Genomic DNA, 14,477 nt, shown 5'->3' on the forward strand with positions numbered 1-14,477 from the left:
ACTACGCGGCACTTACCTCATGTGATTGAGGTGAAGGAGTGTAAGTAGGCTCCCAACGGGAACGTTGTGGAATGAGGATTTATCAACTATCATAGACTTGCCTATTAGATTTGGACTATATTTATATTTGACAATATCTGATTTCATTTGTTTTTATTTTTGTGTTTTATGTATTGGCATTTTGTTGCTTCTTATATTTTTGTTTTTTAAGCTGGTCTTTGGGCTATATCTATATGTTCACAGATATTATTATACTAGCGGCAGAGTGTTATATCAGTATCTGTCATATGTGATATTTTTGTTCTATTACATTAATATATTTTTTCCACAATTATAATTGTACTAATACTAGCATAAGCACACACTTTATGCTATATAGATTTAATACATCCTCTGTCATTTGACATTACAGTATTATATTCGAGCGATCTTCCTTCACAACCAGACGCAGGATTAATACTAATATCATTATTATTTCTCCAGCTGATGTAAATATTTATTGTAAATATTTATTATATTTGCCTCAGATCTGGCAGGATCACACATGAGGATTATATTTATCAGTATACTTTATTAATTGGACTTCTATGATCCACCTTACAGTCTATTATACATATTTTTTTTTATATCTTTTCCTCTTTTTTATATATTAGTTTTTTGTGCTAGTATATAATCTTTCTAGCAGCACTACTACCACACACTACGGACTTCAAACTACTTTACGAAGAACACTAAACACATACGGTTCTTTTCCAGAGTGTTGCGCCATTTGAATAACTTCCCTTTACCCTTCACCCCATTTATCTACATTTTTAATCTATCAGGTGAATAGTACTTAGGGGCACGTTTCACACTTGATAGGCATTCAAAGGCTGCAAGTTATACACTCACGTTTAGATTTACTTTAGGGTGTATCTTACAGCGCCATACCTACACATATCTTCTCTCATATATATATATATATATATATACACATACATACATATATATATATATATATATAATATATATATACACATACATACATATACACACACACACATATATATACAGTACACACACATATATATATATATATATATATATATATATATATATATATATATATATATATATATATATATATATATATATATATACGGTATATACATATATAAATATATATATATCCAGTTTGGCTTTGCACACTTTTAATCAATATCCAGTGGTAGTCAAAAATTCACATAGCTCACAAATTACTCCAACTCGTGTTTCTTTATTCAAAAGAACATTTATTTCAACTTTTCCGCCTCTGTTTGGCTTGACAAAGGTCCAGACAGGGGCCAAAACATTGAAATAAATGTTCTTTTGAATAAATAAACATGAGTTTTATCAATATAAATTGTTGTATAGGACATTAGAACATCTGGGCAAGTATCCCCACTTGTTTTTACCCAGTAACACTCCATATACACTGTTGCCAATGCACAAGAGCATTCTGGGTAATATATGCAAATTAGATATCCAACATCTCAGATTTTAATGAATTATGATTGTAACCCTTAAATGAGCTTTACCTAAGCAGCAATCAGAAATCTATCTGCTATTGAAGAGTTCTAACAAGAATGAAACAGGATGTCTAGTGGTAATTTCTGTATTGCTGCATTCTCCCTATTAGGGAATCACTGTGTGTTAACACAGTATGAAGCAAAAAGTCTGAAATGTTGGATATATAATTTGCATATCTTACCCAGAATCCTCTTGTGCATTGGTAACAGAGTATATGGAGTGTTACTGGGTAAAAGCAAGCAGGGATACTTGCTCATATGTGCTAATTTCCTATGCAACAATTTATATTGATTTACTTTTGAGACATGGAGGATTTTAATCTCACACTTTTATCTCCAGCATAATTTTAATGAATATATATATATATATAGTACTGTGCAAAAGTCTTAGGCCACCATTAGATTTGTTGTTTTAGCAAAGTTTAAATGACCATCCATATTTATTTTTCAGTCTCTTTATTAAGATACAAACAGAAAGATTGATTGTTTAGAACTGTATTTGATGTACAAAATTAATAAACCTTTTGGAAAACAAACAAACAAAAAAAAAACATGAAGATATCACACCATTGGGGTGCCCTCTTTCTGTTTGTCTTTGATCTCGTTTTCTACAAGATCGTCCTTAGAAGAGGATGCTGCCTGTTTTTAACCACGTACACACCTGGATTAATTATACTCCGGCGAACTCTGTGCTTTTTTCATATTTTTATAGACTGCCTTTGTAGTCTCTCCTTTATTATTCATTGTGCATTGTATCATGATCATGTTTTGATTTTAATTATTGCACTTATATCCTTGATTGTTTTTTTCATGCATGTTGTGTTAACATTGAGAGTACATTTCTTGTACAAATGTATACTTTTTTCTTTTTTGTTCTGTGCAAATCCTTAATAAAAGATTAAAATAAAATAAAAAATATTTATTAAAAAAAAAAAAAAAAAAAAAGATACAAACAGAAAATACAGGAAATATGTACACAAAATATAAAAAAACACAATTTGTAGAAAAAGATGGCTTCTTCAGGCTAAAGTCAGTATTTAGTGTGACCTCCCTTGGCACTAAGCACATCTTGAACTCTTTTGGGGAAGACTGTCCTGAAGTTTTCTAAAAGTAATCTTCGGGCGTATTATACCAGGCTTCCTTTAGTTCTTTCCAGAGTTCTTTTTTAGATTTAGGCTGTCTTTTATTATTTTCTTTGTCTAGGAGATCCCATACTGCCTGTATAATTTTCAGGTCTGGACTCTATGGAGGCCAGTCCATGACTGTCAGTGTTTTATCAGCTATTTCTCTTATTCTATGGGGCGAATACGTTAGCAAGGTCTCGATATCCGAAGTTCTGAAGCTTGCGTGCATCGATTTTGCTTTTACTTTCAACTTGTAATGCGCAAACTAACCCGCTTGAGCAAAAAGATTACTTCTTTCGGTGTTTACACTCAAGCGGGAGCGCTAAATAGTGCGCCATTTATAATCAAGTCCTTTGTTTTTTATAAAGCATGTTTTTAAAAATGCCATTTTTTAATTATCAAAACTGTTCACTTCTCAACCCTTATTTATAAATGAGGTGATGCTGATCTATTTAAAACTCAAAACACAAATTCTCTATTAATTCCGAATAGCTCACATACAACCCTGTTGCTCTGAGCTATAGCTATAACCCAATATATTTTGAGAGATCAAAAACGTATGAAATAAAACAAAAATGTACAGAACCATCTGGGACTGAAATTAGCAATATATATCATAGAACATATAGATATGAAAGCAAAGCAAACTTTACCTGCAGAAATCTGGTGGTACCATTCCATACACATTGATCCTGTCACAGAGCTCTAGGGCTATTGTCATTGTGAACCATCCAGTGCTAAGCCAAGTGTTCGATGTCCTTCTGCAAAAATAATTATATAACACAGAAAAATCAGTATTTTACTCATAAATATCTCAAGACAAATTGATTATTTTTTCTAAACATAAAAACAGATGGATGTGCAAGATCGTGCAACAGAATATAATACAAGTGAAATACTATTCTATAAAGTGTAGTCATGCCATTGAAAAACTAATGATTTATCTATACTGGAACCCTCAGGAGGCTTACAGAGCTGATAAACCACTTTACTAAAAATCATCTTACTTGGATTTTGTAAAACTGTTTTGACATATTTCAAGTTGCATCTCTTTAGCCATTTTGGTTAGGATTTTATCTTTTTAACATATTCTCATTTATTTTACTAGTATTCATCATGGTATAATAAAGTGAGGTTCTTCTATGGACACAATTAGAGGTACAATTTTTATTTCAGTATGGTGGAACTACAGAACATATGATATATCAGCCATGAGTGTTCACATATAGTAGACAAGTTTGAGGTTAGATAGTGAAAAAACTAGTTAAAAAACCCCACAATCTCTGTGAAAAGTAATTTTTGAGGAGTTATATTGTTTGGTTAACAAGCTCATTTGTTTGTAATGATGTACAAGGGGTCTTACCATTAATTTGTCCATCAACCCCTGTCAAATCCTATTATAGTATTACTAAAGACTGATGTTAGAGACAGTCGATCAGGCACTAAATGCTGGGTTTTAGTCATACAGGAGTTGTATGTTCTTTTAACATTGAAAAATAGGTTATTTTAATTGTTAGTGTCATATAATCTAAGATTTGTGTTAATATTAATTGTCCCTGTTAGCTGTTCCCAATGGAAATAACAGTAACTAATACAAATCTAATATTGGTCTGAACCAAATGCCTGCATGAATTAAATTTGGCTGGACCAAACATTTGCTAAAAAATCTGAAAACAAATCTTTTGGACGAAACACATTTTTCGCCAATGCACGTCTAGTAGTTTTGTAACATGTTAGACAACAGGATTTAAATAATAAATATTCAAGAAATTTAATGATTAGACAACTTAGCTTAAAGATGAATATCACTTCAACTAAGTGGTCACTTGATAATCTATATATCATATAGTTGTTTTAAACCCTTTGAGGTCTTAATTTCAATTTTATCACATAGAGAGGTGGGAACACTGAAACTATATTTGAGACATAATTAAATTGATACAACCATGTAACCCTCTATGTGATAGATAAGAGGTTCCTCTTTCAAATGAAATGTAGAGTGTTTTTCTAGGCATAATATTTTAGAAGAAAAAATGTGAATATTTAATCCACTATATACTCACTAAATTCAGTGGCATAGATTTGATTGGTCAACTACACCACACCACCATCTGTGACATAAATAAAACAAGCAACACGCATCTGAGCTCACTGGTAAACTCATCTATTTGTTTTATTAGTCTGTAAATACTTGCCCGAGATACAGTATTAACAGTCCACAATACAAGTGAATAAAAAGTTTTGACAAAACAGATTCTTATGTGTTTAAAAGGCCATTTAACCCTTCTTCATCAGAGGAAAACCTCTGACTTATAGAACAACTATTACCCCTGAGTCACAAACGGACGCTATCACAGTAACTTCCTTTGATAATACCTCAAACTGTCTAAGGTTGCTAAGTGTGAGTGTGACTGTTGTTGAGAATTTATTTTATTTTCAATAAACTTTACTACTCCATATTGTTTTTCTGCTTCTTTATTGCTCTCCACACTTCATGCACCATGTAACCGAGCTGGATAACATATGAATGCTGATTTCTCCATACCCCAAGAATCAGAAGATGGGGATACAGAAGGACAGAAGTCCATACCAGAAATTCTCGCTTGATTTCCAAAAATATGTGCACTGACCCTATCCATCCAATCCACAAATAAGCCTATTGTGAGGAAATTACTGAACTGCTACACACAGATTTCTGGGTTCCAGTCAATGAGGCCAATTTAACAAATGTCTGTTGGACCTGATCCGACAGTGCGGATCAGGTCCGACAGCAATACGCTCTCCATATTCAGCATTGCACCAGCAGCTCACAAGAGCTGCTGGTGCAACGCCGCCCCCTTCAGACTCGCGGCCAATCGGCCGCCAGCAGGGGGTGGCAATCAACCCGATCGTACTCGATCGGGTTGAATTGCGGCGATTCCTGTCCGCCTCATCAGAGCAGGCGGACAGGGTTATGGAGCTGCAGTCTTTAGACCGCTGCTCCATAACTTGTGTTTCTGGCGAGTCTGAAGACTCGCCAGAAACACGGGCCTTCAAGCTGCAGTCGGAGCTCGATAGATAGGCCCCATAGTTTCTTAAAGGGACAGTACACTGTAAAATTGTTTTTCCATAAATGTATTTTAAATGACTTGTTATACCAACTGCAGAGTATAAAATATTTGAGAAATTGCATTTTCGGGTTTATTTGTGTATATGAAGTAGCTGGTTTTGTGCTTTGAAACCACAGCCTATTACAATGGGTTGAGCTTCCTTATCTTATATTTGTCTGGAACACCAAAGCTCAATACATAGAGAGAACAATGGAAAATTATAATGTTATTACTTAACTATCCTGCCCCCCACTGAGGGTGTAATCTCTTCTGCTGGCTGTGTTTACTTAGGCTTGTCAATAGCGTATACACCAGTATCAAAACTTTCAGTATAGGTTGGGAAACCACAAGCTAAATCAGCTATTTCAAATGCTGAAATATGAGTAAAGGAGCTACTTGCAACCAATTTAATACACTCTAGCAGGTAAAAAGGATCATTGGGAATAATTTAAAGGGGAGAAAGTTTTTGGGTGAACTGTCCCTTTAAAGTGTTTAGTTTGTTTAATGCATGTTTACCCACTTGGGAACTTAGAAATATTGAGTCAACAATTTTACTTATCGATTGTAATAGCTCTGAGATCGATTAAAAACATAGAGCTGCTTTCTGACATTTTCTTAGATTTAACTAAAATATTGCTGAAGAAATGTTCGTATTCACCTCTTGCTGCATAGAATGTTTTGCACTATCAAAAAAACAAAAAAAAAGTCACTCCAATCAAGGAGCTTTTTAAAAGGACCTTTCCTAGTCCATCAGTGTCCTAAAACAATTGACAGGACTAAGGGGTAGATTTACGAAGCAGCGGATGCTGCAATTTACCCCCCAATGTTTCCGGCTTGCCCGAAACATAAGTTAAGAAGAACTCATCTGCCACCTCTGAGGTGGCGGATTGCTGTGCAGGGGGGCAGAAATGCTTGGGAAATGTTAAATGCCGACAGTGTATGCTGTCGGCATTTAGCGATGCTGGGCTGACATGATTCACTGCAGCGAATCATGTCCTCCCGGCATTTGATAAATCGGCCCCTTTGGGTCAAGTAGTGGCTTGAAAGGTTGTCATTATTTATTATATTTTAGGACCCTAAAGAATGAATAAAGATTCTTTTAAATGAGCTTCTTGGATGGACTGACCTTTTTTTTTTTTTGCATTTGAGGGTTTGTCATCCTCTGTCCATGCCTGGAGATAAGAGTGAAGTTTACTATTTATTATTGCCAGCATCCCCAAAAAAACAAAAAACACAGTCAATACCTTACTAAAGAAACAACTGAAAATAAAAAAACAAACAAACATCCTTTGTCAGGGAGGTTATGGAGCTAGCCCTGTGCACATGCATAGCGCACTTCTTCAAGGCTGTTCCACTCCTGATGAGGATGTGGGGGCCTGTGGTGGCGTAAAGGTGGCCCTAGGCAAGGTAGGGGGGTTGACAGTGGGTTGGGGGGCTGGGACCAGGGTGGAGGCGGGGGGGGGGGGGTTTGGGTGACTGAGGCCGGTCTACCATCATTTCCACGGCCACCTCTAGAATACCCTGGAACACCTATGGACGGCCCCCTGTTTGTGTCTGCAGGATTTCTAAGATGGTTCTAAAACTACCCAGCCAAACTACTCTACCCTAATAAAACAGACATGTGAATATTTTACAGTTGCAGACATTTACTAAACCTGTTTCACAAGTGTGTTTTCTAAGGGCCACAGTTGTAATTATTGTTTTTGTGCATTGCTATATATTTTCATTTTCTATGTGAGAAACCATGTATTTGGCTCTTTAAACAACATTATATGTTAATGGCACAAACTAACACTACAAATGCTAGAAGAGTTAGGTAAAGCGAGCCTCTATACATTCTGAACATGGTTTTGCCTTAAAGGGACAGTGCACTCTCCTCTAATGTGTTTCCAATGATACATTTTACCCAATAGATTGTATTAAATTGTTTACTAATAGCTCCTTCACATTTTTTTTCTCATTTGAAACAGCTGATTTGCCTATTGTATCTCTACCTATACTGAACATTTCTGAATATAAGTTTTGATTACAAACGTAGATAAGAAGGTTTAGATAAAATAATGCTCCCAGTGGGGTCTGTGACAGAAAGGTATTCAAATATTCATGCTACAATGTCCTAAGTACTGGCCTTTGTGTAAACAGTAATAAAAAAAGATTAGGAAAACTTTGTGTAAATAATTAGACAGATAAGATAATGAGATATTGTCTCCCTACAAAATCAATCCATTGTATTTTGTGGTTTCAGTTAGCAAAAATAGCTATTTCCTACACAAAGATATATCCAAATGAAGAATTTTCCATACATTTTAAACTGCTGCTGGTATGAGAAGTTATTGGAAACAAATACACTGTCCCTTTAATATAATGAGTGTCTATAAATCTATCCCATTACCTGTATAAACCAGATTGCCAGGTCAGGACAAGAAATATCTCTTTCTTCAATGATAACATTTACCAGTTCTTTGCTATTTTTTCTTTTGTGTGTGTTTTCCAAAACTACTGTAATAAGTGTAAGAATAGATGATCATTTATTATTTTTGAGAGATAACTTCTTTGTTACAAATTGTATATATTCCAATATATTGTGTGTTATATCCAATTTAAAAAAAATGTGAACAAGCTTTGTCACACAAAGAGTTCTTCATTAATTTTGGAGCTGTGATTCCATTACACAATAATTAGGTCTGGTTAGTTGGCATTCAAGCGAAATGAATTACTTCTGTAATCTGAAGTTATGTTTCACAACACAGGTTCTCAGTAGCAAGCAATAGGCTATATATATTAACTTCATTCTCTGCTTTACTGATCGACTCAGCACTGATTTACAGCACTGCTCTATTCTCCCAGCGTATAGGAGATAAACAAGTAAACTATTTTCTTCTAACTTTGTATTCCTATTAAGGAAATTGAAACCTGGCAACATTTATCTGCAAACTCTATTTTTAATTTTCCCTGTCACCTGCATACTGAGTACCACTTGGCAACAAAAGAAATTCTCTCCTTTTGTCTGCAATATCCGCCCACAAATTGTCTACCAGTACATTTTAACGGAATTACTTTGAAATAAGGATCACCAACAATTTGCGCATCTATACAAATTAAGGGCCAGATTACAAGTGGAGCGTTATTTAACGCTCTTCCTCGAGCATTAACTGGGCTAGAAGTAAGCCTTTTGCCCGCGCTGGGTTGTGCTCGTATTATGAGTTGAAAGTAAACTGTTTTCACTTGTGCGCTAACCTGATGAGCGCAAAAATCTGAACTTATAATATTGTGCGTGTAATAACCTGAGGTAGCTCAGTTAGTAACTTCCCTGACTACAAAAAAGCTTGTTTAAAAGATCCAAGGTCACAGGTTCAAATCCCGGCAGGGCCGACTCAGCCCTTCATCCTTCCGAGGTCGATAAAAACGAGTACCATTAAATTGGGTAATAATAACAACTATTACTATTCAGCAGCCGAATTTGGTTAATTCCGAGAACGCGCTCTAAAAAAGCGCTTTGACTCCCACTGGGAGAAAGGCGCTATATAAATACTAGTTATTATTATTATTATTATAACCTAATCCCCCATAGAAGTCAATGGAGCCAAAAAAGTGTGTGTGGGGGAAATAACAACCAACTCGCGCGCTAACCCGATCGCATATTCTCAAGTGCACTAACCCGACATGAAAATATGAAGACTTCAAATTCCAATGTTCTTCACATAGCAGAATATGTTGTATTTATTCATAGATAAATATATATATATATATATACACATGATTATATACTGGTATAGATATATACAGATATATATAGAAATATCTATGTGCCGAACATAGGAATGTGAAATATTTACAATACATATATAGTTAAAACCTTTATTAAAAATGAATATTGCATAAATATGTTTTTACATGTTTTCATCTACTTAACTGCAAAGGGCTCCAATTCACTTCTATATATGTTGTACACACACAGTATATATATATATATATATATATATATATATATATATATATATATATATATATATATATATATATATTAAGTTCAGATATATTTATATGAGTAAATATATGTTGCACACAGCAGAGCTATACGAGATGCTGTATTTAAAGTAGGGGATTGCAGCACTCAGTTATAACTTCTCAAAATCTAATATGTAGAAACAAGCTGAAACAAAGTATCAAAATAGAGGCTCACACACAGATGGTCCAATTAACGTGTAACGCATTTATTTATACATGTTTAACCTAAACCTAAATATGCCACTGCAGTGGAAACCTGAATCAATACCTAAACTCATGAGTGCAAAGTACATAAATGACAATCTCAATGTTGCAAAAAAATGACTCAATAAAACAAAACATAACATAAGGAAACAAATTGGAGTTGAAACAAAATGTCCCAAATAAAGCAAAAGTTCCACAAATCTTGTGTTGGTTATGGTAAAAATATATCTTATTGGCAAAATAGCAACATCTGAGTTCATCCAAAAAAGGTACTGTTATTGGAGAAACAGCTGACAGATTCGAGGTAAAAGCGTCCTCCTATGTCAGCACTTATGAACCATGAGTGTTTGATAATAACATCAGGCTATTTCCAAATTGCGGCAGTAAAGGATAAAGAAAAACGTATACAACCTCTTCCAAGTAAGGGTAGGTTCCAGGCAGCACAGACCGGGTTTTCGGTTTCTTTAGGCACTGACTTGAAGCATACCATATGAAGTGAGCCAGGACTTGGCATCCGGCTTCTGTCTCACCCAGATCACTCGTCCCGTTTCTTAACACCTTCGTTTGTGCAATCTGAACTTTGAGACTTATACTGGGTAGATCCACTTGCATTCGCCTCTGCCGACCTTTTTCCAGAAACAAAGTGTTATTGATCAACACCAATCCAGGTACTTGCTTACTGCCGCTAAAACTTTCGAATGACTGTGTCGACGCGCGTTTCGCCCCACAATGCTTTGCGTCAGGGCCTCGTCAGGACTGTCAGTCACAGGTGAACTCTCCATTCATTTAAATCTGTTGCCAATGTTACAGGAGCGGTTAAGGCGTATACACACCAGCCAATGGGATAGGTCATCTAACATCACCACTATTGAGATTTCCTTGCATGTATACACAGGTCAAAACATTGCTATTTACCTTGTTTTCGCAAAGTTTAACAGACTAAAGAAAAGGAGATTAAACAAATTAATTTAAACACTATCAAAAGGACCAAGTGGTGCTGAGCCTTCAAAGAATTTATTTTAATTTTATCTTAAACACCTCTAATGCAATAACTTTACATAACTCGTTTTGAGGTATTAAAAATAATAATCTGGATGAACATTATTTTCTTCATATTTGTGCTTAGGCTTTTTAAGGAATGATAGAAATGAAAAAGGAATCATCTTACAATTAGTTTTTATTGCTTTTTAGGACTACCTAGGTTGAATTGTTACGTTATTCATGTTTTTAACCCAGGAAAGACCTAAATTCAATTCTTTCGTTTAAGCCAAAAGGGGACACTGTTTTTAACACATAAGTCCACCTGGCTTCTTTTTTTAGAAGACATTTATTATTGTCCCCTCCTCTGCCACTTGTCAGTCCTTGATCAATACCAACAAATTTTAAAGATACAGTGCTGCTATTGTGTGCATCTTTGAAATGTCTAGCAACACTCGTATCTCTTTCATAGAGTATGTCATCTCTATGCTCCTGTACCCTGTCCTTGAACATCCGTTTTGTTTTTCCAACATAGAACAGGGGACAGGAGCATTGTAAGAGATACACTACTCCTACTGTGTTACAATTAGAAAAACACCTTATTTCAAAGTTATTGTTTGTATTTGCCGAAAAAGTTTTACACTTCAGCATGTATGGACAATACACACAATGTCCACATGGGAAACTGCCTTTAACTTGTTGATATTTAGTTAACCAGTTAGTTGTGGGTTCTGACCTCACGAATCTGCTTTTAACCAACTTCTCTTTTAAGTTAGGAGATTTTTTTGCGGTCAAAAGGGGTCTTTGACCCACTTGTCCAGCAATTTTTTCATCAAATGACAGCAAGTGCCAGTGTCGAGACAAAATGTCTCTCAAAGTCTGCCATTGGCAATTAAATGTAGTTATGAATCTTGTGTTACTATCTGTTGTAGCCCTGACTTTATTTGAATAAAGGAGATCATTTCTATTCAATTTCCGAACTTTGTTAAGGGTGAATTTAATTAATTTATTCGAATATCCTCTTTCAATGAATTTTTCACACATAATTTGAGCATGATGCTCAAATTTTGTTTTTGAAGAACAATTTCTCTTCAGTCTCAGCAGTTGTCCAAAGGGAATGCCTCTTTTGAGTGATTCCGGGTGGCTACTGGAAGCTTCTAATAAACTGTTTGTTGCTGTGTTCTTCCGATGGTTTTCAGTGGTTATTTTATTTCCTTCTTTTTTTATACAAATATCCAGGAAAGGTAATTCTTTCACACTGAATACATGTGTCAGCAAAATGTTCCGGTCATTTATATTTAATGAGTCAATAAATTCAACCAGACAGGCCAGGGGGCCATCCCAAAACATAAGGATGTCGTCCACATATCTAAGCCAAAGGGACACATGGGAACTGAACACCTCTCCAAACTTTTCAAAGATGTCCAGCTCCCATGCCCCCAAGTGTAGACACGCGTATGTGGGTGCACACACGGCTCCCATTGCTGTCCCCCTGACCTGTCTATAAATTGAGCCATCAAATTCAAACACATTGTTCTCAAGGATAAACCTTAACAGCTTAATGACAAAGTCAGTATGATTGTTACTTTCTGAGCCTCTAGATCTCAAAAAGTGTTCACTTGCACCAATCCCAACCTCATGAGGTATAGAGGAATAGAGACTTTCAACGTCAAGTGATACAAGAATAGTGTCGGTTGAGACAGATATGTCATCAATTTTTCGAAGGAGATCTGGGGTGTCCTTAACATAAGAGGGCAGGGATAGTAGGAACGGTCTTAAAAAGAAATCTACATATTGTCCGATGTGTTCACTGATGCCTCCTATTCCCGATACTATTGGTCTCCCTGGTGGGTGAGACTTATTTTTGTGAATTTTCGGGATAGTATAAAAGGTAGGCATCACTGGACACACCGGATTTAAAAACTTGAACTCATCTGGGGAAATGAGACCTTCCATTTTAGCTCCCTGTAAAATATGATACAACTTCAATTTCATATTTGACAAAGGATTTTTTGGTAGTTTTTCATACTGAGTTCTATCCAACAGTTGTCTTTTTGATTCATTTAGATAGAAAGTTTCATCCAGCAAAACTAGGTTACCGCCCTTGTCCACTGGCTTAAACACTATCCCTTTTGCTTGGGTTAGTTCTTTTAACGCCATTCTTTGACCTGAAGTTAAATTATCAGACAAAATCCTCTCTTCAGGTAACTGTTCAATCTCCTTTTCTACCGCTTTAACAAACATGGAGACAGCAGGTACCTGTGCTATAGAATGCATATAGGTGGATTTTGTCTTTAAATTAGATCTAAATATTTCTGTATTCTCAGAAATAATTGTGGACTCATTGTCATCCAAAAGGGATTTGAGGGCAAGTATTGCCTCTTCGTCTTTCTTATTTTCAGATGATTGGTGCATTATATGGTGTAACACTAGTTTTCTCGCAAAGAGATGTAAATCTTTAATGAAATCGAACTTATTTAATTTATTAGTCGGACTAAAGGATAAACCTTTTCTTAGAACTTCAATATGTGTTAGTTTTAATTTAAATGAGGAAAGATTGATAATCTGTAACTCATCTTTAGATGCAGTCGGGATTAATAGCCCTGATAGGGTCTCCTTCGTGGCCTCCCTCTGTTCCCTTGCCTTTGTCTCATATTGCCCCCTCTCCCTCTCTGTTCTCGCTGGGGATATCTCCTCTCTTAGGTTGTTATATTCTTTGTTTTTTCTGCTCCTCTTCCTCCCCCCTCGTCTCTTCCTAGATTGCCCTGGCCTGTAATTTGTGACCCAGGGCCTCCTTCGTTTTTTGAAGATCTATCTTCATTTTCTATATCTGACATATCTGTCCCTGAATCATAAGAACCTCTATCAAATTTATATACATAGACTTTTTTGTTATGATAATCTTCCTGATCCCGGTGCAGTTTTCTGCACTTCCTAACTTTGATTTCTGCTTGCAATCTAGAAATATGTATTTTACTTTCTTCATTTAGTTTTTCGAAGTTCGGATCATGATAAAACTTGTTAACAATTTGTAATGCTGACTCTACATCTTCTTTTATTTTTTCCAATCTTTTATCATTCCTTTTAATTAACATCTCTATCATTCCAAGCGCACATGAAGATAATTTTTCATTCCATTCATCCAAAAATTCTAAGCCTCCTTCTTCCTCTCTAGCATTGAAACCTGGGTCTAAGAAAAGTCTTAACCCTCTAGGGACTATTTTTTTCTCCACATAGTTGGCTAAGCTTGAATTCTCTGCTCTTACCTTTACCTGTTTTACAATACAATTCTTATATTTTTTAAAAGCATTGAACACATTAGTTTCTAATTCACTGCTTTCTAAGTTTGTATTGGTAAGAGATTCTTTCAGCTCTGCTTCCCAGACCTCATCTGAGAGGGTGAATGCCATAATTCTCTGTTTATCAACAATGTTTTCAGCTTAACAAGAGAGAAGTATGAGTATACTTACTTAACTGTATACTACTACAATATTTTCTCAATCCCAAAGAACGGAAAAGTGAGAATC

At 35.4% G+C, this 14,477-nt stretch overlaps 1 protein-coding gene across 1 annotated transcript in view; it reads right to left on the bottom strand.

Annotated features, from left to right (window-relative positions):
• ST6GALNAC5 (ST6 N-acetylgalactosaminide alpha-2,6-sialyltransferase 5) overlaps positions 1 to 14,477 on the bottom strand; it is a 329,013-nt gene that overhangs the window by 32,691 nt on the left and 281,845 nt on the right. The window contains exon 4 of the mRNA XM_053693339.1: positions 3,325 to 3,432. Coding sequence (XP_053549314.1) covers positions 3,325 to 3,432 — 108 coding nt within the window. The remainder of the gene's footprint in view (positions 1 to 3,324; positions 3,433 to 14,477) is intronic.

The sequence above is a fragment of the Bombina bombina genome, chromosome 10 (assembly GCF_027579735.1).
Source record: "Bombina bombina isolate aBomBom1 chromosome 10, aBomBom1.pri, whole genome shotgun sequence".
Lineage (NCBI taxonomy): Eukaryota > Metazoa > Chordata > Amphibia > Anura > Bombinatoridae > Bombina > Bombina bombina.